We start from the raw sequence: 24820 nt of genomic DNA on the forward strand, positions 1-24820 counted from the left end.
ACAATTGAAAAGCTATTTATTCTATATTTACAAAATATTTTTTAACATAGTTGTGTTCTTTTTTCTTCTTTTTTTCTAGTGTTGTGATCTCATTCCTGTGAGCCATACTCAAGTGAGTACTCTTTATGATACCAGAGGGACTACTCTTGTAGAGGGACGGATGTAGTTAAAAATCCCTGCTCACCGCTTTGAACATTTTTAGTGCTTCGTTCTCATTATGCGAGCATAGTAGGGAACATGTGAAAACATGCTTCATTTTGGATGTTTACTCCCTAGACTGTTTTCCGCAGATGGTTTTATTTCCAGAGTTCTTAGTTGTCTTGTTCCTTTTACAAGGTGTGGGTAGTTGTTTGGACTCAAGCAGCTTTACAGCTTTATTGTTTCTGTGTGAGCTCCATCACCATTTTTAGTACTGGCAATATAAATAAATAAATCATAAATTGCATGGTTTGCTTCTTAGTTTTGTTTGGCATTTTTGTCTGTAATACAAAGAACACATTAACATAGGATGAATATTTTATAGCACACATATTTAGAGATTAAAATGATTTAACAATGAAAGATAAATTACTGTAGAAATGGTTTTAGAGTAATATTACTAATGCAAGAATTTACTCATTCCCATTTTTGGATCTGTTGTTTGTTCCGAGTGTCATATGAAGATAGAAGAATTAAAAACCTATTTAGACTCTCTTCGGCACTCTATATACAGGAAAAGCTTTGTGAAGAAAATAATATAAGAAAAGAAGAGGAGAAGGACTGAAGCCACACTCCAGTAAGTATTATGTAAAAATCTTGTAGCGCTCGTTCCCAGTAAGATTCAGTTTCAAGATTTGTAGTTTGGTCTTCAGACAGATGTCTAAATGCTTCTGAAAATAAATGCCATTGGAAAGGACTATATGAAATGGAACTGATTTATAACAAAAGCTGAAGCTTACACCAGTGTTCAGCACCCTTTTATCTCCAGTTGTTCAGAAAAAAAGATACCTGATACATATTAAGAAGAAGCCACAACATCTGCTGTGGCAGGTACAGCACTGGGAAATTGGAAACATGAAAAAAAGCACTTGAACAAAAGAATCCCTTTCCATTAAACAAGACTCAAGGAATGAAATCTTTTGGGGACTTAGCGATGTAAAAAGACATTAAAAAAGAACCCGGGATGGAAAGCCTTGTTTGCTCTGTGAGTGGTACTTAATGGCACAAGAAATATTTGGAGATGCAAGATTTTGTTGTCACCTGTCCCTGTTTTACAAAGAAATCAGGAATGAGTTACAACAAAAGAAAAAGTCCTTCATCCCTTATGCAGAACTTTTGTAGAGAGTTCCAGCCTAGGAAGGACCAGAGGGCTGTATTCAGTGTGCTTCCATTTGCCTCAATCATGGGCAATTTACCAGAGATTACTTTGCAACATCTCTGAATAAGCTGTAACATTCCAAAGAATGGAAATCAAATCATCTTTTCAGGACTCTATTTATAAGCTCTTGTGCGCTCCTTTCTGTCATGCTGTCAGCTCATCTTGGTTTCAGTTGAATCGTGAAATAAAAAAGATTTCCAAGAGCTCTTGCTTTTGTAAACTTCCCCAAAGTCCTTTCCTAAGGGGAAGTTTGGAAATAAGGATTGGGCAGATTCTCCTTTGAGAATTGTCCATTATGAAGATACGTCCATGGGATATAAGTGTGGAAATATCAAACAAGCCATGTCCAGTAGTCAGGACTGGTACCACCTTGAACTTGAACACATATGGTGATAACAGTCACTCCACATTGCAAGCATTTTGCAGTTATTAAAGGTGGCTCATTGTTTGAAGATGACCACTATCATTTAAAAATGTATCGTAATTAGTTTTTAGAATTGAAGAGTTAATATTCAGTCCCGTTATCAGCACAGCTACCTCAAGATTGTTTTCGACACCACAACAGATAACATCAGTGCAACCTGAAGCAGGATCAGAGAGTCGATTAAATGGGAGTGGTAAGACTGACCTACTCATAGTTCAAAATTATCTTCCCATCACATCTAACCATTAGCTTCCATAATATTTTTCCTGTTGAGCTAAGGTTACCGTGGATAGTTTTTCTAATACTAGTAATTGTGTGAAACTCACAGGCTGATGATACTGTAAGTCAGGAACCTGCAGAGTCTGTTTTTCACAATCATTCAGGCTGTAAATCGCTTCCATCTTGGACAAAAGTGGCAAATCATCTCACTTTGGTGTGTCTGATCATTAATCACACGAGAGCAGCACTGCCAGCCTGTTACTATGCTGGGTGATGTATAGCGTCGTAGTAAACGAAAAGCTGCTGTCCGAAAATGCTTACAATAAAAACAGGCATTTATTAACACCTTTGTATCTAAGCTTTAGGAGCATACGAATGCAGAATTACTTGATTAAGGTCCGTGGGGTAGTCCAGCAGAAACATCATTTGCTGGTAAGTCTCCCTTGTCCCCACACAAAATCTTAGCTTTAGAAGTGTGTTTTCTTGTTACGAATCCAGGAATGGTCTTATAAACTACACTACCATATCATCACTGTAATTTTACTTAAGAGTGTTTTTGAAAATTCACATCATACATTATTTCCAAATGTGTGTTATCTGCTACAAACAGTTGCTCAAGCTGTCTTGAATTTTTCATGGGTTTATGCATTCCACGCTACTTTTAAAATTGACGCTATATTCACTTTTCTTCTGGATTTACTGCCTGGCAGCCCAGCAGCATGTGTGGATACTCCTTTAATTGTGTGGGGGTAACACCCTCTTCATGAACGCTGCTTCACCCAACGTCTCCTACAAAACAGTGACTCCCTTTTCCATTGCACAGCTAACTTTCCAGCAATACTGGTTCCTTAAGCTATTTCTCCTTGTGTGGCAGCCTACAAGGTTTAGCATTCCTGCAAGAAGCATGTAGGAAAATGACACTGTGCAGAGGAACATGCAGTCTTTGTCAATGGAATTGCCAAGTACAGAATAACCAGATTCTGATCTATTTATTTCCCAAGCCCATTTCCCTCCCATTCTGTCCCAGCTCTGTCTGCATCCACTTACAAAAGGCTTCAGGCAACAACTGCTATCTCAGGTTGAGGTCAATCAATAGATCTGATGTGTTTATGTTTAATTATAGGTAGCTGATGGTTTCCTCTGGCACGGGTTAACCTTGTTAAATATATGGTTTAAAAATATCCCTTCAAAATTAATTTTCTCCTTGTTTTTAGATACACTGTGTTCTTCTGTGACCTTGACGGGATGGGTGGTGACAGCTAAAACACTGCTTTACTTTGTCAACAGGGAGATTCACTCCTACGTTATACAACAAGTTCAGGGGTTGTTTCTCTCTTCCAGGCCAGTGCATCTGATCTCTCCTGACAAAAGGGGCATGAGATGGTTGTATTCATCTCATGAATACCCTGCTGGAGTTTTTTCAGCAAACTCAGTCTGGGCTGTTTGCTTCTATTCACCACACAGCAAGAAAAGGACCATTCGCTTCTGTTCATCTCGTGTACTGTTTCTTGCCAGAGAATAAGCTGTATGAAATGCACAGGGTTTAAAAGGATTTTAGTTGCGTCTTGATTCTAACAACACTCTTAGTGAAAATTTTCACCTTTTAAGAAAAAATATTTTTACATTATACTGGAGTTGAAAACGCAGTAATACCTTCCATAAGATTTTTCTTTCTTTTATGCTCTGTCAGTAGTTCCAGTCCTGAGGGAGAACAGCTGTACTTAGAAGAGCTTTTAAGAAACCACTAAATTCACTAGGACACTGATTCCTATTGTAGTAGGTCAGCATGTCTCCATCTGTACTCCGATTTCCAGTAATAGAGCTCATCTTCTAAATCAATATGTGACTGCAGTTGGGAAGCCTGCATCATTACACCAGGTAAGTCCAATCTTGCCTCCTTCTGTGCTTACCTTTGGGTCTACAGATTTTTTTTGTTGAAAGGGCCCCCAAGCAAGGGTTAAGCATATTACTGAGCTTCTGTGTTTAATGAAATGGAGCCAACGTACTTAAAGTATTGAAAGAAAATATAAAAGAGTCCAGCACTGCAGAACAACCTTTAGAAGTTTTACCTAGAGCTTTGTAAATTCCTTAAACTTCTCCACAGTGGTATAATCTGTTTGCATATATATATATTAAAAAAAAAACCCAAATCCCACTAAATGGATTAAACAAGTAACGCTTGCAACAAACCAGTGCCTCTATCAAAAAAATTCGGTTATTTAAAACTTTAAACAAAATGAGGGAGCGTAGAATCTCAGAAGTCTGTATTTTAAAAGATAAGACTCCATGTGTTTTACACGAAACCAAAAGGCAAGTTTCTCTATTATTTTCCCTGAAGATTCATAGGCAGGAGCTACAGTTAGATGCCATCCAGTTAAAACTTAATTATTTATCCAAACTGTTTTCAAAAAGGCTAGCGCATTGTGATGCACCTGACAAAGAGGAAGAAATTATAACTAAAGGGCCAGATTTTACCTCTTTTCCTCACCTTCACTGAACTCTGTGACGAAACATCATCTTTAAGTGTTTTTGAGGAATGCAATTTTAACTGTTACGATTAAGGGATTGCAGAGACAGAAAAGAGCAGTCATTGAAGTATTACTTTTGCTTTTAGAATTAGCTTTGATCGCCCTTGTAAATTCACAATGGATTTCCCATTAAATAAAGCGAAATAGCTAGTTGTGGCTGTTCAGTTTATGTTAATTCTAAATATTTTACTGTGCATCGTTAATTACTGAAAAAAAAAACCCCTTATTAAAAAGCACGCAGGTGCACGCTGTGAATCCCCAGGGATCCCTGCTTTGGCTGCGCTCCACCGGGCTGTTCCCTTTGGATAGTGCCAAGCACTGCCAGCCCACAGAATCCCCGGGGATCCCATCCCTTTTTCTCCTTCCTTACGCACCCCCAAGAGCTCTGCTTTCCAGCCACTGCGCTGCTCCTTTGTCCTCGCTGCAAGGCCCCGGCAAAGCTCTCTTTCACATATGTCAACACTCGCCCTTCATTAGTGACTCCAGCATAATGAGGCATTCCTCATCTCCAAAGGGTTCAGTGTGCGGCTGTTCCTGCCGTCTACGGGGGCTGCTGAGACAAAGGATGGAGGCAGAGCTGAGACACTGGGCACGTTCTCCGCTACGGGGGATGTTGGCTGAACGCCACTTTCTATCGTGCGCTGGTGCGCACGCACATCGGCTCTGCCTTTTGAACGTCTGTCAGGAGAAACCTGCCTCTGCAGGGACACACAGTGGCCTGGCAGAGAGTCCTGTCTGAGCCTCGCAGGGCTGCCCACACATTTTGCCCCCTGCCCTCGGAGGCTGAGACATGTTTCGCAGAATGTCCTCAGTTGGAAGGGACGTGCAGTGATCGTGGAGTCACACCATAGGGATGAGGCAATTGTCCAAATGCTTCTGGAATATTGTCAGGTTCAGTGTCATGACTGCTTCCCTGGGAGATGTTCCAGGACTCCACCACCCTCTAGGGGAAGAACCTTTTCCTAGTGTCCGGCCTAACCCTCCCCTGGCATCTTCCTGCCGTTCCCTCAGGTCCTGTCCTTGGTTGCCAGAGAGAAGAGCTCAGCGCCTGCTCCCCCACCTCCCCTTGTGAGGAAGCTGTACCTTCTATTAAGGAACGAAAAGCTCTCAGAAACTGGTATGTGTGAGTTTACAGATAACAAAAGGTCATTCCACTTGGCAGTGATGTGTTATTGATTTCAAAGATCACACTCTCCACCTCAAGACTGGCATTACTTGGCATTAGATGGATGAAGGGCATATAGTGACAGGATGAGGAGGAATAGCTTTAAATTGGAAGGGAAAGGTTTACATTAGACATTGGGAAGAAATCCTTCACAATGAGGGTGGGGAGGCCCTGGCCCAGGTTGCCCAGGGAAGCCGTGGCTGCTCCATCCCTGGAGGTGTTCAAAGCCAGGTTGGATGGGGGTTTGGGCAGCCTGGTCCAGTGGGAGGTGTCCCTGCCCATGGCAGGGGGTGGAACGTGATAATCATAGAATCATAGAATGGTTTGGGTTGGAACAGACCTTAAAGAAGGGCAATGTGTACCTGTACTGTTAGAAATACATAGGTATTCTTTGACAAAGTTGTACAGCAATATTCAAAAAGACCTGTGCAAATCCAGTAACTGGATGCTCCAAGGAGAGGCAGTTTCTCCCAGAATTCCTCCTATGCATGCTGGATCCCCAGTTTGCTCTAAATCCTGTTCTTTACAAGTGGCTGTCTGTATGTGCTGCATTTGCACTGTTATAAATGCCACATGAAATCCACTTGCCCAGCAGTGTCTTTTAAAACCTGAATCACAGCTCCTTTGCAGAACCATGGAATCATAGACTGGTTTGGGTTGGACAGGACCTTAAAGCCATCCAATTCCAACCCCCTGCTATGGGCGGGGACACCTCCCACTGACCAGGCTGCTCCAAGCCCCATCCAACTTGGCCTTGAACCCCTCCAGCCCAGCAACCTGGGCCAGGGCCTCCCCACTTGTGAAGAATTTTCACCCCAGTTGTGAAGAATTTATTCAAGTGTTCAGAATCAAGTGTCCAGAGGAAGCCATAAAGTTGGTGAAGGGTTTGGAGGGGAAGCCATATGAGGAGCAGCTGAAGTCACTTGGTCTGTTCAGCCTGGAGGAGTCTGAGGGGAGACCTCATCGCAGTTTAGCGATTGATAGGAATGTTTGGACTCCATGATCCAGTGGGTCTTTTCCAACCTAGTGATTCTATGATTCTATTCAATGATTCCTCACAAGGGGAGGAGGAGGAGCAGGAGCTGAGCTCTTCTCTCTGGTGACCAAGGACAGGACCTGAGGGGATGGCAGGGAGGGTTAGGTTGGACATTAGGAGAAGGTTCTTCCCCCCGAGGGTGGTAGAACCCTGGAACATCTCCCAGGGAAGCAGTCGTGGCACCAGCACTGCCAGTATTGCAGAGGCGTTTGGAGAACACGCTCATCCCCACGGTGTGAATGTCGGGGTGTCCTCTGCAGGGACAGGAGCTGGACTGGGAGGTCCTCGCGGGTCCCTTCCCCCTCAGGTCATTCTGTGACACAGCGTCCCCAGGGCTGCCCTCCTGGGCACATCCGGGGCCCCGCCCCATAGGCCCCGCCCCCTCTGTGGCTGAAGCCACGCCCACCAGACCACGCCGCCATGCAGAGACCGGACCATCCGTGTTAAGCCACGCCCCCTCGCCACAGGCCACGCCCCCTCACGGGCCACGCCCACACAGCGGGTGAGGCCACGCCCCGGGGGCTGAAGCCACGCCCCCCACCCGGCCGCGCCCTCGTTAAACCACGCCCCCAGGCAGAACCGCCCTATGTCCCGCCCCAGAGCCCTGGGCCCCGCCCCAGCAGGCCGCGCCCCTTCGCCCATAGGCCACGCCCCCTTTCCCGCGCGCGGCAGAAGCCCCGCCCCCGAGTGGTTAAGCCCCGCCCCCGCCGCGCGGGCTGAGGCCCCGCCCCTCCCGCGGGAAGCGCCGCTCCCTCCGCTCCAGCGGGGCCGTTCCGAGGCGGCGGGGCGGCCGGCCGGGACCTTCCCGGGGCGGCTCCGTGCTCGGCTCCGTTCTGGCTGCGGGCCCTGCGGTGAGGAGAGGCGGGGGGGCGGGGGGTGATGAGCCTGGAGAGGGGAAGGGGCCGAGGGGCCGGGGAGACCTCGGAGCAGCGGCCAGTGCTGGAAGGGGCCACGGGGAGGCTGGGGAGGGGCTGTTTGCAAGGGCGTGGGGTGATTGGAGGAGGGGGAGCGGCTTTAAATTGCAAGGAAGAAGAGTTCGAGTAGACATTAGGAAGAAATCCTTCACTAAGGTTTGTGAGGCCCTGGCCCAGGTTGCCCAGGGAAGCTGTGGCTGCCCCATCCCTGGAGGGGTTCAAGGCCAGGCTGGATGGGGCTGGGAGACCCTGGTCCAGTGGGCGGTGTCCCTGCCCATGGCAGGGGTGGAACTGGATGGGCTCTGAGGTCCCTTCCAACCTGAACCCTTCTGTGATTCTGTTCTGTGACTCTTATTTCCCTGTCAGGTGGTGCCGTGCGATTCCCAGCCATCGTTTCTCGTGGTGCAGTCAGAGGCTGCGCGCTGAACAGTCCCCAACTTCAGAAGTTTGCTGTATTCTTGTTCTTACTCATCGCTCCTGCGTGGTGCAGTGGGAGCCTGCGCACTGAACACTTAACAAGTTTGCTTTCTGACGAAGTTGGTGAGCTGGGCTTTCCTGGGGGAGGTGGCTGTGCATGCTTGCTTGAGTATCTCTGTCCTTCAGACCAAGGAAAGCATCAAAGACAATCTCTGGTTTGGGTTTCGTGTGTTAAAATAACAGGATGTGTGGGCTCAGCAATACTGAGTGCACAAATATCCGCTGAACTGATGTGTCTGTAATGGTGCAGGTGAGAGCTGGTTGTTTCCTTTCTGGGAAAGGCCAGGCGTGTCCCGCCGCAGTTACCAGATGGAGATGTCATGGGCTGCTGGCAGCTCCAGCTTCTTCCTCTCTATAAATTTCCAGAGGTGGAAGTTCAGTTTTGTGCTGCTTCTTGTCACAGACACGAAAAATGCGTACGGAAACTCTTAAAGTGAGGCTGAGGGATGTCTGTCGGAAGTTGGTGGGAGAGCTTAGTTGAGCTCCTTGTGCTGCCCTGCTGAGCTGAAGGGCTGGCAGTACAGTCCAATCCCTGTCTCCTAATGTTTTTTTGGTCCTAATGTGCGTCTATAGGCTGTTTTTTTACCTTGGTATATTAACACAAACATTTCCTCTAAGCCTAATTGCTGTTGTGCTTTAGAAAGAGCAGTAACATTCACAGCTGACCAGTTTTGAATGCTATTCATGCATGTTTGAGGCCACCCTAATATAGCAAAAGAATTAATTTGAAGAGCTGCTTCGTTGTGGCTGTCTCTTTTTAACAGTGCTGATGGCAAGTCAGAGGGAATCAACAAAAGCAGATGGCTGGAGGTGGCTCTTGTTGCTTTGGGGAGCAGATTATCAAATAGTGAAGGATTAGAAGATAAGTACATTAAGACAAACCACAAAAAAATCCTTTGTGCTGGAACTTAATTTGGGAGAAGTTTGAAAAATTACAGTTTTTAAGCACTGTTAAATTCGCTATACTTACCTGATACTGAAAGTGCTTTTTTTCCAAGTGTGGGTACAGAGTTCCAAGTACAGCAATCAGATATGCTTATAAGGTCATAGCGTGCCAGCAGAGGCTTGTCTGATATGTACAGTGCTCTGGCAGAACATTTGTGAGGGTGAAAGGTAAAAAAAAGGCTGTACCACATGTCGCAGATATGCTAAACATAATTGTTTGACCTAATGCATAACAGAACTGGTTAAACTGAAGGCTGCCTAAGCTTTGTTATTGACATATGGAGTCAATCTTTTTTGTTACGGGGTTTTTCTGAAAGCTTGTACCTGTTTCTACAGAAGTGTCTCACAAGGATTTAATTTTCAGGATGAAAGACCACTACCAGCCTCCTGAGGAATGTGAATTAGTACTGAATAACTGAATGCTTGGGGAGGTTTTTGGTTTTGTTTGTGCCGCAGTGAATGTTGTTGCTTGCTAATCTCTCCATCTTGTTGCTAGATGTCAAGACCATTTCAAATTTGTTTTAGTCTTGCTGTGCACAGTACTTTTGCAAGAGTGTGATGGCTGTCACAGCTTAGTTTGACACTCTCTAAAAACCCTGCACCATATCATGAGTTAGTCCCAAACATGCCAGGAGCAGAACATCATCTGTGTAATTTGTAGCCATCACAGAATCGTAGAATGATATGGGTTGGAAGGGACCTTAAAGATCATCCAGTTCCAACCCCCCCTGCAGTCTTTAGGAATGACACTTTAAACACAGTTGCAACTTAAAATTTGTGTTCTCTGGGGGTTTGTCTAATTTTAGAATGATTTTATTTTTTAAGGGTGTTTTTGGGGTAGGGGGGTTCTCTGACTTTCTGTAACTTTTCCAGAGAGCTCAGAAGTGATTCTAATGAGATCAGTATGGCATTCTTTTCTGTGCGCTTGACAGGCTAATCCTGTAGTATATTTAGAACTTGCAGATCCAGGATTTTCCTTCGGCTAGATGGTAGAGCAGAAATGATCATTCATGGTTTCTGGGATGCTGCACCAATATGTTGCAGCATGGTAGGAAGAGGAGCCTGCAAAATCTTGCACCTGTCAGTAGTGCGCACTGTTAAGGTGAAGGTCGTTACAATTCCCGCAGTGGCAGTGCAGTTTTTCTGCACCTGTCTCGTAGCGTTGTGAAAAATCAGGGGAGTTTAAATTGTGCTGCTCAGAAAAGAAATGTGAAATTCTTTCCTGGCTTAGCGTAAGTACAGGTATGTCTTTCCAATTCACATGATTGTTGCAGAATTTATTTTGTACGTTTATGAAAAAGTAATCTTCCTTTTGAACATCTGAAACCGATGCATGGTTCGTGTGTCGTTAAATTAGGAACTGCAGGAAAACAAAGAACCATCTGGAGACTTGGTAGGAGGGAGGCTGAGGTTTCTGATTGATTTCTACTTACAATGCAGTAGAAACTTTGAAGAGTGTTTCAGATACAAAGGGCAGCAAATTGTGCTGGGGCGTTTCTATGAGATTTTTTTTGCTGTTGTTTTTGTGGTTTGTTTTTTTTTACCCCCTCTTCTTTTCATAATTAGGCGAAGCACCAGAATGAGAGGCATGGACAGTATCAAAATGGTAAAGAAGGAATGGTAGGTGCCAGTTCCCCCTCACACTCCTTTCCCCTCTTCCTTTCCATTTGCTGTTTGTGTCCTGTCATGACTTTTCAAACCTTATATTCAACTCTAAAATTAATTTTATTTCTGTGTCCCCTTGCTCCACATAAACCAAAGCTTTCCAAAAATTATATACTGTTTTGCTGAAAGACTTTTTAACTACCTGGATTGTTTCCTAGATGCAAGAAACTATGTAAATATATTTATTTAAAATGGAAATGCAGCCTTACAAATTGCGAACTCACTGTGCACCTTAGCATTTGATACGAAGGTGTTTGGTTTTCCCCTTATTTTTCTCAGGTGAAGCACAGTGAATACCTAGAGTGACCCTTCAAGTTTCTTTTGTTCTATTAGAAAACTGAAATGGGAACAGCATACTTTAGAAATTTCTTCTTTAGTGTTGTTGGGATTTTCTTTTGTTTAAAGATGTGAATCTGTAGGGATTCTTAATGTTGCATAGATGCACTGCAAATCGTTCTTTTTATGCAAATGTACCTAATTACCATTCCAGTAAGCATTGCTACTCTTGAATTCCATGCAGAATTCTATGTAAAACTGGTTATTTTTCAGGATCTGGGCTTTTTTTTTTTTTTTTCTGAATTGCTTAAAATAGACTTTTCTGAATCTCCAGAAGGAATAACCCCTGCAATGTTTATTGAAAGCTGCATAATCCTCTTACTATGCAAAGAACCTAAAATGAAAGAGAGTTGTTCATTCAGGTTGCATATTTCTGCATTTTGATTGGTGAAAATCCAGCAGAAACACCTGTCACATAGGCAGTGGTCTGTAAAACAGTGCAGCTGATGCATCTTTTTTAATTTTCTGGCACTCTCCACAGGATTGAAGTCTTTTATTGTATTTCTTCAGTGTGTTCAAGTGGTATTGAGTCACTTATTCTTGAGTTTCTCCGATATACTTTTAAAGACAGTGATGGTTGTTCTGTGATGGTGCTGTGAATGGGGAGGCTTATCTGGGGATGGTGGAGTAAATCCCACGGCAGTTTTCTTGTATGTGGTTTTTAAAGCTTATGGCAAATGAGGTCACCCGAGCCTGTACCGTGAAAATGCTTTAAGGGAGGCCTGTGTGCGGTTAAATATTTGATGGTCTGGATTAGAAATATGAATCATCTAACTTGCATTCCTTGCTCTGATACCAATTTTGGAAGCTTCTGCATAGATAAATTCACCTGTTCTATTGTCATTCTATAGCTTGTTCTTCTGAAGTGCAAATAGGAGCAGTTAGAGATTCATAAGCGGCTTCTAGAAGAGGCACAACACAAAGTTGACCTGATGATTTGTAACAACCAAGCAAGCTGGGTGCCGGGGAGCGCAGCTTTTATACCTTCTGGTACTGAATTTCTAGGGTAGCTGTTTGTCTCTTAATATGTGGTCTGAGGCATCGCTTTTACTTCCTTTTTTGTTCTGCAGGATGTGTAAATCGGGAAGTAGTGATCAGATTTTGCATGGTACAGAACAAAGCTGTGACTACTTGGTAGATAACCTTTTTGAAGAAGCTCAGAAGGTTGGTGCTATCTGTATGCCCCCAACTACAGTCAAGAACCAGGTAGGTGGTGAAGAAAAAATACTCATATTTAACATAAAAGCATGTCAGGACTACTCTGGAAAACAAATGCAGGAACTCCAGTAGTCTTAAGCAGTAATCTGTAAATAAATGCACACAGAATTCATACAGCAGTAGGAACAGTCTCCTATCTCTTAGTCAACCAGGCCTGAGCTTCTGGCACCTACAGTTTTGTAGAGGTTTTAGTGTTATTCTAGGACTTAAACTGGTGTTGCCTAATGTGCTTCAGCTTTATTAGAAAGGAGAGTGGGCTGATCATGATGCGCAGGGAGTGCCAAGTGCTATTACATAACAAGTTGTTTAAAGAGTTGCAGCCTTTTCATGCAGAGGCGTAGCCCAGTTTTTTCATCGCTCTTCTCAGTATGGTCGTGCTAGTGGGATGGTTAGTATGGGATTGTATCTCAGTAATTCTGTCCTTTTCATATTTTTCCATTACCTCATAAAGATTACGAAGGGGCTGAGGGGAAGGTCATGTAGAACAAAGATGTTGGGGAGAAATTTGGAGTAGGCATTGCTGGAAATGATGTTCATGGATCCCCAACTGAGTCTGGGAGAAAAGGAGTGCTGGGAGTAAAACCTTTAATTGCAGTTCTAAAAGCTGTTCCGTGTCAGTACTTGTGTCAGTGTCTAAATGGGAAGTTGATGTGGAATAAATAGTCCATGTTAAACTTGCATACTGATTCACTGTAGAGGAACCTTCCCGTGATGGAAACTTTTTCCATATGCATGGGTGCCCTGAGACATGAGACTTGATAAAGAAATCTAATCTTGCTGAGTGCTATGTACCTTTTTGACAGATTATCCAACCGAAAGAGAAAAGATTTCTTTCCAGTAGTTTGAATGTGCTGTGTATGTAGGTACCTCTTGTTTTCTAACAAGTTGAACTGAGGAAAAAGGGAAAATTGTCAAGTACTATCAAGCCTAGTTCAAACCAATTTCCAGCTGAGATGAATTCTGCTTTTGTACATGCTTCAAATGCCTCACATGCGTTCAAGTATCTGTCAAGACAACATTATTTCAGGGATGATACCTTGGATGACCATATGCTTTCTGAAGTGTTTTGATGCATAAATAGCAAAAATGCAATCCCAAATATCTCCATGTTAAGGTTGGAGAGATTTCAGTGAATGGTGTGAAAGCCAAAAGCTGAAATAGTGGCTGTTCTCTGACAAGATTAATGAATTACTAAATATTTACTTTTCACTCCCCTAAGGCCAAGCTTTTGAATATACCTAGGAATTCCAGGGTAGCATAAAGTTATGACTGTCAAAAAGTAAATTTTCTGATACTTGCTGTGTTTCCCGTGTGAAAGGAATGCCTTATCTCAATGTTTTGCTTTCAGAAAGGCCTCCTGATTGATCAGAACAAGGCTTTACCCTAATAAATATCCAGCTGGACTATTCTGGTAGTTGGTGTTCCAACACCAGGCATGTGTGCTCTCAAATTTGCTCTTGAAGTGCTGCAGCTGTCTGGGATCTTCCAGCTCTTCATTTTTTTTTTTTTTTTTTCCTCCTGCTGAATTGAAGGAGGAATCTTGACCTAGGGAAGCAAAACGACTGGGGGAAGGTTTATTTCTAACGCTGATTGACACAAGATACTTTGAAATGTCACTCACCCCTTGCAGTTGCTCTGCCTTTTGGCACAGGGCCCAAACAGATTATATCGAGCCTTCTCTCATTATTTTTAGCCCATGCAGTGGAGGATTTACAGTCATAGGGTACTGCAGGTATAACAAGCTGGTTTTACATCAGTGTTATAATGAGAACTGTTCTTACTTTATAGGCTGATGTAATCGTTAAACTTTGGAAAAATGGGTTTACGGTAAATGATGGTGAACTTAGGAGCTACAGTGATGTTGCAAACCAGCAGTTCTTGGACTCCATTAAAAAAGGGTGAGTTTTACGTTCTTAGTCAGGCTCAGTTAATGTGCTTTTGATAGCACTTAGCTTATGCTATCAATTTTTTACGCAGCTGCTTGGCTTTGCTGCACTGCAGTAGCCCTGTAGGATCGTGGACCACTGTCTGTCTCCGTACCTGCAGTGCTAATGGCTGTTTTCACATCAACAGGTTTAATGTAGCTTCAATTGCAGCAGTCACACCATTGCTGATGAAGTAGATAAAAGCAAGTGTTGGTGGGGGGCACAGCAGGTGCAGAATGAAATAAAGAATGAATCAGAGTCCCAGTAAGAGCTACTGATCAAATGGTACTTTGACTAATGAACTCAATGCACAAGTGGTTGAGCATTTCTGGGTTTGTTTTTTGTTTTCTTTTTATTGATGAAAGGCCTTAAACAGGCACAGGTGCTCCATGGAACATCAAGGAACTGATCGGTCTTAATTTTCAGACACTTCCTTGCACAAACGTGCTGTTTCAGTCATTCGTGTGTGTGTAGCAATCGTACTTTTATTCTTCTGCTGAAGATTAGCATGCTATCCTGATTTCTGCTACTGTTTGCAGTGTTGCTTTTAAAAAGCAGGTTGACCATACAAATCAATGCGATTTTGAGCCTGTAATTTGCAGTCTTTTCTTCACTCCATACAAATGGAGAAGAGAATATATTTTTATGGAGAATATAATTTAATAACTTTTTTTCAAGTATGTGAAATTACTAAAACATTGTAATTTCTGCCTTTTCCATACTTTGCAGGCTCATGAAAAATACTAATTTTACACAGTTTCTCCCCTGAGGTCATCTCTGTTAGCTGTAATCACAACTAACTGCATTTATAAAGCCCTTTGCTTCCTTTGTGAGCATGCATCAAAAGTTTGCCGCCTTTCTTCCACCATTTGCTTGGGAAGATGCTAATTACAAGATGGTTCCTGCGTAATTGTTGATGGTAGAGAAGCACTTAGTACAGTCCCTGTGCCAGCTGAGCCCCACAGCCCAAAACTGTAGTATCTGCATTAGAGCTCAGCATTGTTGTGCTCTGCTTAGTGCAAATAAAGATTACTGAGGTGATGTTACTGCACTAAAGAGCGTAGCTATTAGTAATGATCTGATTTTTAAAATTGGAGATTCGTGCTAATTTGTAATGAAAGGCATCCTGTCTAAACTAACTTCTTTAAAAGCCAATTGTCTTTTTTTCCTCTTGTTTTACTATGGGGATAAAACCTTTTGCAGTATGGCAATACTGAACTTCCGACACATCATGTGTTTTGGAGTGACAGTTACTGAGTAAATTTTAATATCATTCACAACAACTTGCGTGATGTCTTGCTTATTGTTCACTTTCTAGTTAATTTGCAGTTCAGGAGCGTGAAGTTGGTTTTGTCATGCACTTAACATAACTCTTAGTAATTACTTTTGTGAAGTTGTTCTTTTAAAGCATCATCCTTGAAAGGATAAACATAGAACGGATGTTAATCATTAATCTATTCTGTGTACTGAAACCAGCGTAGTAGTTCTTTTTCTGACATGTATTTTTTTTTTTTACTTAAGGGAACTGCCTTTTGAGCTACGAAAAGTTTTTGATAAGGAGGAGGTAGATGTGAAAGTGGAAGATAAAAAAGATAAAGTGCATTTGTCATCGAAAAAGCCGGTCTTTCATCCCTTTTCTGGACACGGTTACAGATTAGGAAGGTGAGTAGTCTGCCACGATCTGTGATTCAGTAGCTGAAGTGGACCATACCTGTGCTAAGGAATCTCATAATTCAGGTTGGAAGTGACCTCTGCAGTTCTCTGATCCAGCCTCCTGCTCAAAGTAGGATCAGCTGTCAGAACAGATGTGATTGCTCAGACTTCTATGCACTTGGGCCTTGAAATTCTGCAAGGATGGAAGCTGCACAGCCTACCTCGATGCTGGACTGCCTTCATGTGAAAGAAATGTTCCCTTATATCCAGTCTGAACATCTCTTGCTTCAGTTCATGTCCACCGTGAAGAGCCTAGCAGCGTGAATGCTCCAGCATGTGACCACCTTGGTGGCCCCTGGTGAAACCTCCTCCAGTTTACAGTCGTCTTGCTTTTAGTTTGAGTTCCAAATCTGAATGTGGCATTTAGGTGTGTCTGAGTGTTTGGTGGAGGGGATAATAGGATCCCACGAGCTACTGGCTGTGTTCCTGTTAATACAGTCAGGATACTGTTGACTTCCTTGGCTCAGGGTCTCAGAACTTCCCAGCTGAAAGGCTGTCACTCTTCTGTGCTGTCATTTAAGAGAAAATCTGGCTCAAAGCTGTACGTGCCGTAAAGGAGGGGAGTATGACAATCCCATAAAGGCGACTGAAGAAGTAAAAGTTTGTTTTGCGTTCCCTTAAAATTCTTCAGTATTTAAGTATGAGTTTATTGCGGTAAGACGTTTTAGCATGTCACAATGATCCTGTTCCCTTTGTTCTATGACTCTTGTGGTTGGGGAGGGCCAGCCACTAGTGCCAGTGCTAAAACTGGACTTGGTTTATAACCACGCAGTGTTGTATTTTGGAAGGTCTTCGTAGAGGGGCAGCCCAGTTCCCGTATTTGATCTTGGTGACTTCTGCTTACTCCTGCCACATTACCTGCTTCACGTATCCCCGTTGTATAAGACTTATGTGCCTACAGAAGCAGACTTCAGCCTGGGGAAGGGAGCAGATTCAGTGACCAGGAGCTTAGAGGAAGCTTTCATGGGTGGGACTGTTCAGTGACCTGCTGACTGGGGTTAGTGGACTGTGGTGAAACCTTAGGCGAGCAGCTTGTTTCGATTAAGTGGAAAGGGATTGCTGCTAAGGTCCAGTGCTTGTGTTGAAAGAAAGCATGACCTGGGTAGGAATGGATGAGGCAGGAGAAGATAATAGCGAGCAGAGTAGGAGACTGATAAGGGTGAAGGATGAGTGGTTCCAGGCTGCCTCAGAGAAGCAAGTATCTGTTTTATCGGTTTGATCTGTTTCTGTAGCACAGTCCATTCAGCTGCTACACGCTTGAGTAGATATAGTCAATAGGGAAAAATCTTCCCTTGAGAGATTGATGAGATGCTGCAGGTCTTGCTTTTGGTAGGACTGAAATCCTGAGCAAACAGGTCAAGAACTTAACCCCGTTTTATCTACAAGTAGACCTGTGTATAGCAAAAGCAAAAAGATTCAGCGTGCTGGGTTTCTGCTGCTAACCAGTGCTAAGTGGTAGGTTGTTTCGTTGCTTGTTGTGCTCTGTCATGCCTACGGCAAGCAATGATCTTGCTTCCCAGTAGGAGAGTTAGGCTCTGGAAACGCACTATTCCGTGAATTTCAGTTGACTGGTCTTGCATGCTGAGACATCATACAACTTCAGCTTGTTTGTTTGTTATGGACTAGATAAAATGCCCTTTTTTTTTTTTTTTAACTCCTGCTCTTGTTAGTCCCTTTAGTGCTGTGCAATCAGAGCCTTTTCTTTAAAGAAAAGGAAATATTTTTGCTGATGTTTGAAATATGAGCCATAAGCACTCTTACTCCTTAAACTAATGCTCGCTTCTGATGTTAATGAATGTCCATTGCATATGCTACTCTTGAAGCAGAAAAGCTTTTTGGGGAAGTAGTAATGCTGCTTGAGACTTCTAAGGAGTTTTATTCTAGAGACCTACCTTTCCACAGTGGCCTCTGTGTGCTCAATCAGAAATGAGAGGCAAGTGACTGAACGGTTTACTTCATCTTGGGACCTAGCTAAACTTGTGCTTATCAGATAAGTATTTTATGATAGTCTACAGATTTTCTGCCAGTGTTCCCACGTGGATTATGTGGTGGGTGAACCGTTATGAATCGGTCTGTTGATGACTTCTTTATAACTTTTGTTGGAGGAAAAATTGAGGAAGTAGAAATTGCATGTTTGCTGGTATGACTCATCAGAGTTTGATCCTTTCCCTTTTTGCAGGGGCGAAATAAATAAGACTTGCTAGGCTTTCGCAATGTGCTTTATGAACCTCCCTAACTAATGGGTGTATTTGGTTTTGTCTACCCCTGTTCAGCCGCATTTTATAGTTTGGGACTGTAACAAGATTTGCAACTGCACTTTTCCATTACGCTGATCAATGCATTTTAAAGACTGCCTCAGAAGCATGCTAATCAAACTATTGACTGAAATCCCTTGTAGCAAAGTGGGCTTACTCTATAACCTCATTAGGGTAAAGCATTGTGTGTCAAGCTTCTTAACCGTTAGTCGGGGTAGGGCTTGATGCCTAACCCTTGGGCTTTTTCTTTTCAGAAAATTGACAGGAGGCTCTTATGTCTCTTCAATCTTCAGTTTACATCTTCTTTTGATAATCTTATAAAAGGAATAAGCCTTTAAAAGGGGTGATAATGCTTTGCTCTTAGGCTAATAAGAGATTTCAATTCTTGGTTTGTGGCTTTAGTCAAATCTCCCACCGCTAGATGGCTTTATCTGTGAGCTCTACAAGAGCGAAGTTTTTAAGTAGAGAAATGCTTTGAACCCTGGTGAATATAGATCTTCTAACTTTCTCTTGCAGCTTAGCTTAATGCGTTGGTTTCAGTTTCATGTGTGCTTGCTATTGAAAGAGTCATCAATGCCTACCACAAATTCTGAGATGTGACTGTGAGGGAAGTCGGTTTGAGAATGGTGCTGAAATCTTTGTCCATGTGAGACAGTTGTCTGAATTACAGCTGTGACTGGTGAGCTAAAATGTGGTTCAGCCCTGGTTAAACAAGATACCTGGCAGCTGTGTTGTTGCCTCTCCAGCCTCTGCCGTGCTGGAGCCGGCCTGCTCTCACTGTGCCTGCACTTCAGTGCCTGAACCTCAAACCAAACCCCACAGCAAAAACTGGTCATTGCTGGACTGAAGTATGACTTGGCCTTTTTGTAGCTTTGCTCTGCTCCTTGTTGGTGCTCAAGCTTTTTTCCAGAGGACAATTGGGGTTTATTTTGTATTGAGGTCAAGCATGAACAGAAGCTGGATGTGAGATAAGTAAATCAGTAGAGGCAGGTGTCTGGGAGTAATTCCAGGTACTTGGAGTACCAGGATGCTTTACAGGTGTGCCTCTTGGAATCTGTTGGTCCCAAGTGCTTGTGTCTCAGCTGATTTCATTGTGAGCTGAGGACATGTCCTTGGATCAGGCCTTATGATGACTTAAACAGTACATGTTGAACAAGCTCAGTCCCGACTGAAGCTCTAAGCTCTAGATATTTCTTCAGAATCAACAGTTTTGCCAATAATGTATTTTTTGTTAAGACCATGCACTTGGACTGGGATCCTTGCATTCTGTCGAGTCATTTTATGACTCTTTGCCCTTACGGTAGGGTCAGTTGTTGAAAGTGCCTTAGAAAAAAACCAAAATCCAGGTGCTGTGTGCCTCAGCCTGGGTTTTCACATTAAGTCAATTCCTCTAATAGATGAGTAATGCTTCTAAGCTGAAATAGATGATGCTGGAGTCTAAATTAAGGCTAAGAACGTTCAGTTAAATTGAATTACTTTAATCACATTATGGTGAAAATTAACATTGAGTATGTAAATTCAGTGCTGAAGCCCCTTAATTTCACCTGTGTGATTAGAATACAAAAAAATGCATGAGGAATCTTCACTGTTTCATCTCTTGAGTATTCATATTTAATCCTTTGATATTTAAGTTGACTTCCATCTTGTAAAAATATTTAACACGAGCAAGCTGAAATTCTTCAGCATGTTGAAGTCATGATAAAGCATTGGCATGTCATTAAAAAAATAAGCTGATATTTATGTCCATGTTCCTACACTTCTTAAAATGAAAGAATCATCAGTGCCCCCTAGAGCAGGGCAGAAAGCTCCAGCAGCAGAGGGAGGTTCAAGCTTACAGACATACACAGAAGGCATAACCTTACATGGCTTTTCTTTTCAGTGCTACTCCGAGGATAATATCTAAAGTAAGAGATGATCATCAGGGAGCTGACAACAGGAGACCCCTGCCTTTAGTACCCCTAAATGATTTGGAGCCTATCACTAACATCCAGATCTGGTTAGCTGATGGGGAAAGAATAATTCAGAAATTCAATGTTTCACACAGGTAAGATTTATTTTAGCACTGTATTTGCATCTGTACTGTTTGTCCTGTGCCCGTATGCTTAAGTCATTTCTAATTTCTGTCAGTAGTCTACCTCCTCAACTCACTCAACAGTGGACTGCGGTTCAGCTCTATCTAAACACCTGCTTTCAGATTTTTTGAGAAATGGGTCATCTTTTAGCTGATGAGAGAAAAGCAGAAGAGGAATGAGAACTTTTGTTAATGGTCAGCACAAAACTGAGCATAAATGAAAGTCTGAGGAAACTAGGAATTCTTGAAGGTTAGTGGAAGCTGAGGTGAATGTATTGCTCATTACTAGAGGAAACAGCTTTTAGAATGACAGATCTCTCACAAAATTACCACATCTGGAGGAAATTGCTTAGTCAAAAAACCTGCTAGTCATTGGGTCTAGGCAGTGCCACAGGTGGAAGCTGTGACTTGGGGGTTGAGCCAGAGGAGCCCTTTGGCCAGTGGGGGTGCTGGGCAGGGGCAGTTCTTAGCCGCGTGTGAGTGGAATAGAATGCATCCAATGTGTTTAATTCTTAATTAGTAAAATTTCCAGCTCCTAAAGAAGCTTATAAATGGAATAACAGCAGAAGGTATCAGCACAGCTTATGTACACAGGAGCTTTGAGAAAGTAGGATTAATTGTTTAAATTGTAGAACTACTGTCTTTGTCAAATTGGTAACTTGAGAAATGACTCCAGTACTGCACAGTGGCGTCATAAGGATCTGTTGCCTGTGCTTCTCTGTGAGCAATTGAAAGCAGTCATAGATTTAATAAAGCTCAAGCTGCAGTCAAGATGAACTGTATATGACTGGTCAAAAGAAAAGCTCAGCAGTTGAGGGTTTGTGCTCAGGGATATGATTTAGTAGTGGACAGGTATGGTTGGGCTTGATAACCTCAAAGGTATGTCAATATAGCGATTCTGTAATTCTGTGACTGTAACTTCTTCTTTAACTTGTACTAATTTATTACCGTTAGTGGCCTGAGATATGAACTGCAACACTGTTGTGATATACTGCCGTAGGGTCAATCACTATTTTAAGTATAAATACTTCATTGGAGGGCTTAATTTCTTAATTATTCCAGGCTTCACACATTTAAGTATATTTAGAAGCTTTCTCTCTTCATGGTAAATAGCAGCTTGAACAGCTGCTAAGTGCTTTTGGAGGAAAAAATCTGAGAAGCAGAATGATGCGATGCTCTTTTTGGTGTAGTTTGCAATAAATTTTCTCTCTTAACATATCCTCTTGCCAGCGTGTTTGTGCTGTATACAGTATGTGTGTAGTAAGAAATATGGGGGGGAAACCTTTTAGAGTACACTTCGTTGATTGTTGTGATTGCATGTGTAGCAGCACTCCTTTCAGAGAAGCTGAAAACAACCAACTATGTGTTAATCAAACTCTAGGTAAATAACCTGTAGTGTCTGTGTTGTGGTGCCTGGGTGAACAGGTGACTTTTACCCTTTTGCAGATAGAATATGTGCCACAGTAACTGCTGCTTCTGATGTGGGTTGGTCACTACTGAAGTGATTGGCACTGGGGCAGAAGCGCAGGTAGCGTTGCGGTACTGCAGCGTGGGGAATCGAGGAGACACAAGAGTGAAGCAACTAGGAGAGCAGCGCTGTCAAAATAGCACCCGTTGCTCTGTGTTCAGTTATGTCCCTTCTTGAGCCATCGCTAAGTTAGTGTGACCTTGGAGCATCAGCTATGCTGGAAAGGAGCTTGTTCATTGTAAAGCAGAGAGCTGGTGGCTCATTGCCTGAGTTGCTCTGGGGTCCAAATGAGCTTTGATGTAGTCCAACCAAAAAATTTATTCCTGCTTGAGGTTTTGCAGGCCCTAGGCTTGTAAGACTGAGCACTGGCTCTTAACTGAGGGCTGCATGCACAAGAATTAGACGCTATCTATATCCATCCTATTAAGTGTGGCTAAGGCATGAAAATGTGTTCATCTGTGCTGCTAAACTGTTAGGATGGCTTTCCCCCATGACAGCACTTTCTCAAATGACATCTAGGCTTGGTTCAGATGTTAGTTCAGGTCACGGACCATCCCCAGGAGGCAATAAACCCCACAGGGGAGAGGAAGGATGTGTTTAATAATTTGCCAGTAAACAGTGTCTATCAGGGCCTCAGGATCAGAGAATATGCATTGACACCATATTTCTTTTCCTGGTATAGATCATGGAATCATAGGATGGTTTGGGTCGGAAGGGACCTTAATGATCATCCAGTTCCATCCCCTGCAATAGGCAGGGACATCCCACTGGTTGCTCAAAGCCTCGTTCAACCTGGCCTTGAACGCCTTCAGGGATAGGGCAGCCATGACTTCTCTGGGCAACCTGGGCTAGTGCCTCACCGCCTCCACAGTAAATAATTTCTCCCTAATATCTCATCTAAATCTCTCCTCTTTGATCTTAAAACTCTTCCACCTCGTCCTATCACTTCACTCCCTGATAAAGAGCCCCTCCTCAGCTTTACTGTAGCCCCCCTGTAAGTAATATCATCTTCATTTTCTAATCGAATTGGTCAATCCTGATTCTTTTGCAGCAAAACCTCCATCTTGCTAACTCGTTGCAAGATTCTTCACGCCTTAACAGGCAGCTCGAGTCTGTAATGAGTTCACTGCTGTGCTTGCTTTGATAGGAGACTATATTGGGTCCTAGTTAACTCCTAAGCTATCCAGACAATTTTTGCCACCTCTTCTTTATTATTATCATTATTACGGTTCTGCTACATGTGCCACACACTAGAGGCTTCTTTATTCTAGCACTTGGCTACAGAAACCTCAGGTAAGAGCTCCACCAGCTGGTTAGGAAGTGGTAGGCTTGTGTAACTACCATCTGAGGCATAATGGAAGCATTTGAGTGCTCAGAGTAAGATATTCATCCGTTTTCCCTCGGGACTGCTCTCAGAGCATGCAAACCTTGTTCTTTGCTTCCTAAGTGAATCAGATACTTCAGGATGCCACCCGATCTGTATCCCTCCATTTCTGTGCCATCAGCTATTATGTGAAGTGGGTGTCTCGCTCTCTCCTTGTGGTGGCTGTGTTGTGCATGTGGTCTGTCTTGGGATTGAAGTGCTCTAATGCTGCATTTTCTTTTTATCTTCTCAGAATAAGCCACGTAAGAGACTTCATAACAAAATATCAAGGGTCAGCGGGAAGCGTTCCCTTCACACTGACTACTTCGCTGCCGTTTCAAGAGCTGCGAGACGAGACGCTCACACTAGCAGAAGCAAAGTTGCAAAACGCCGTTGTTGTCCAGAGACTGCGGAAAACAACTGAACCTTTCAGACTCTTAGTGATAAAAGCGCCTGACAATGACTATAAAACTGCTGCTGCACCTAATGGACAGCTCAAGAATGAGCAAAAAAATGCTGTCAAAAGTACGAGATCAAATTAGCTCTTAAATGGCAAAAAAACACATACAGGTGGAACTAGAGAAAACCAAAAATGCGACCAGCAATACCTGGATGCACTCTCATCCTCACATACTTTGCTCTTAGAGAGCAATATGTGCGCTGTGCTATCATTTGCTGAAATAGAAATATTTGCAAGGAAACTTGGTGGTCAGAGCCGGACTATATAGCGTACAGATGTATCTACAACAGGTCATCCTTAGAATTCCCTTAGGTATAAAGCTTCTTAGTTCTTTAATGAGTGTATTTAGGCAGAACGGTTCTCGAAGACTTAATTACTACTGATAGCACCTTTTAAGGAGAAGTAGTATTTATTTTTGCACTTTGGACTAAAGTGAAACCTAACTAACTGGTTTCATTTACATTTTTGTGTAAGCTGCTGCAGTTTGCATTCTTCTCACCGTGATTTTTAGGCAACAGTTGCTTCAGGGAACTTCACATTTGAACTCTTAACTAACTTCAATATCGGTATCTTCAACATTTAACTTTTATCTCAAGATTTGCAGTGTAATGTTCCATCAGGTCTTCACAAGGTGGTAGGTGCAAGTGTGAGAAGATAGAAATGAGGTGGTCTGGTGCATACTGCATATGAAGTGCCTCAAAGTAAGCTCTGCAGGATTTATTACTGGTGGTTGAAGTGGTTTCTGCCTCTTCTTTGCTGCTACAGGCATCTTACAGATAGGGTGATGTTAAACTACCTAACTCATAAGAATAGGGATTAGGACTTCAGGCCTTGTGTTACAAACTTCAGATTTTTTGGAGATTACCATCCAGGAACAGTGGTATAGAGAGACACAGGTGGTTTTATACTGTATATCTGCCTCTGTCCTGCAGTGGCCAGCTGGCTGAGACACTAATTGCATGTAGCAAAGTTTCAAAGATGTTGAAAATTTGTATTTAAAAACTGAGGTTTCTTCCTTGCCCCTCCATTTCCATACAGATCTTTTATTTTTTTTTGTTCATGTACTTGAGACATAAAATTTGTAGCCAACTATTCCATGTTCTGCTAAAGGAGAAACCAACGTAAAGATTAAATATTTGGTACTGTTTGTGAAGTTGCCTGGAGGTTTGTGAACGAAACTAGAGTCTCTAGATTAAAGACGTCTCCTGGGGCCTTCAATGACTTCTGACAAGTTTGTGCTACTATTGTGCAAATGGGTGATTGTTTGGGTTGTATTTTGCA

At 42.8% G+C, this 24820-nt stretch overlaps 1 protein-coding gene across 2 annotated transcripts; it reads left to right on the forward strand.

The window, feature by feature from the left end:
* Positions 1-7487: 7487 nt before the first annotated feature.
* UBXN2A (UBX domain protein 2A) lies at positions 7488-24686 on the forward strand. Of its 2 annotated transcripts, XM_069850767.1 has the most exons (8): positions 7488-7580; positions 8010-8183; positions 10632-10685; positions 12137-12272; positions 14073-14182; positions 15731-15871; positions 20057-20221; positions 23333-24686. In XM_069850767.1, the coding sequence occupies exons 3-8, from the start codon at positions 10645-10647 to the stop codon at positions 23619-23621; spliced, it is 882 nt and encodes a 293-aa protein (XP_069706868.1). In that variant the 5' UTR covers positions 7488-7580; positions 8010-8183; positions 10632-10644; the 3' UTR covers positions 23622-24686. The 2 variants fall into 2 exon arrangements, with proteins under 2 accessions (XP_069706868.1, XP_069706869.1); XM_069850768.1 differs by lacking the exons at positions 7488-7580; positions 8010-8183 and adding an exon at positions 10091-10307.
* Positions 24687-24820: the final 134 nt, after the last annotated feature.

Source organism: Phaenicophaeus curvirostris, chromosome 2 (genome assembly GCF_032191515.1).
Source record: "Phaenicophaeus curvirostris isolate KB17595 chromosome 2, BPBGC_Pcur_1.0, whole genome shotgun sequence".
Taxonomy (NCBI): domain Eukaryota; kingdom Metazoa; phylum Chordata; class Aves; order Cuculiformes; family Cuculidae; genus Phaenicophaeus; species Phaenicophaeus curvirostris.

Excerpts from the sequence above, each read along its gene's own strand:
- UBXN2A (XM_069850767.1), top strand. The coding sequence starts at position 10,645 with ATGAGAGGCATGGACAGTATCAAAATGGTAAAGAAGGAATG. Across the intron at positions 10,686-12,136 it reads AAAATGGTAAAGAAGGAATG|GATGTGTAAATCGGGAAGTA; the intron begins GTAGGTGCCAGT and ends TTTGTTCTGCAG. Across the intron at positions 14,183-15,730 it reads TTGGACTCCATTAAAAAAGG|GGAACTGCCTTTTGAGCTAC; the intron begins GTGAGTTTTACG and ends TTTTTACTTAAG.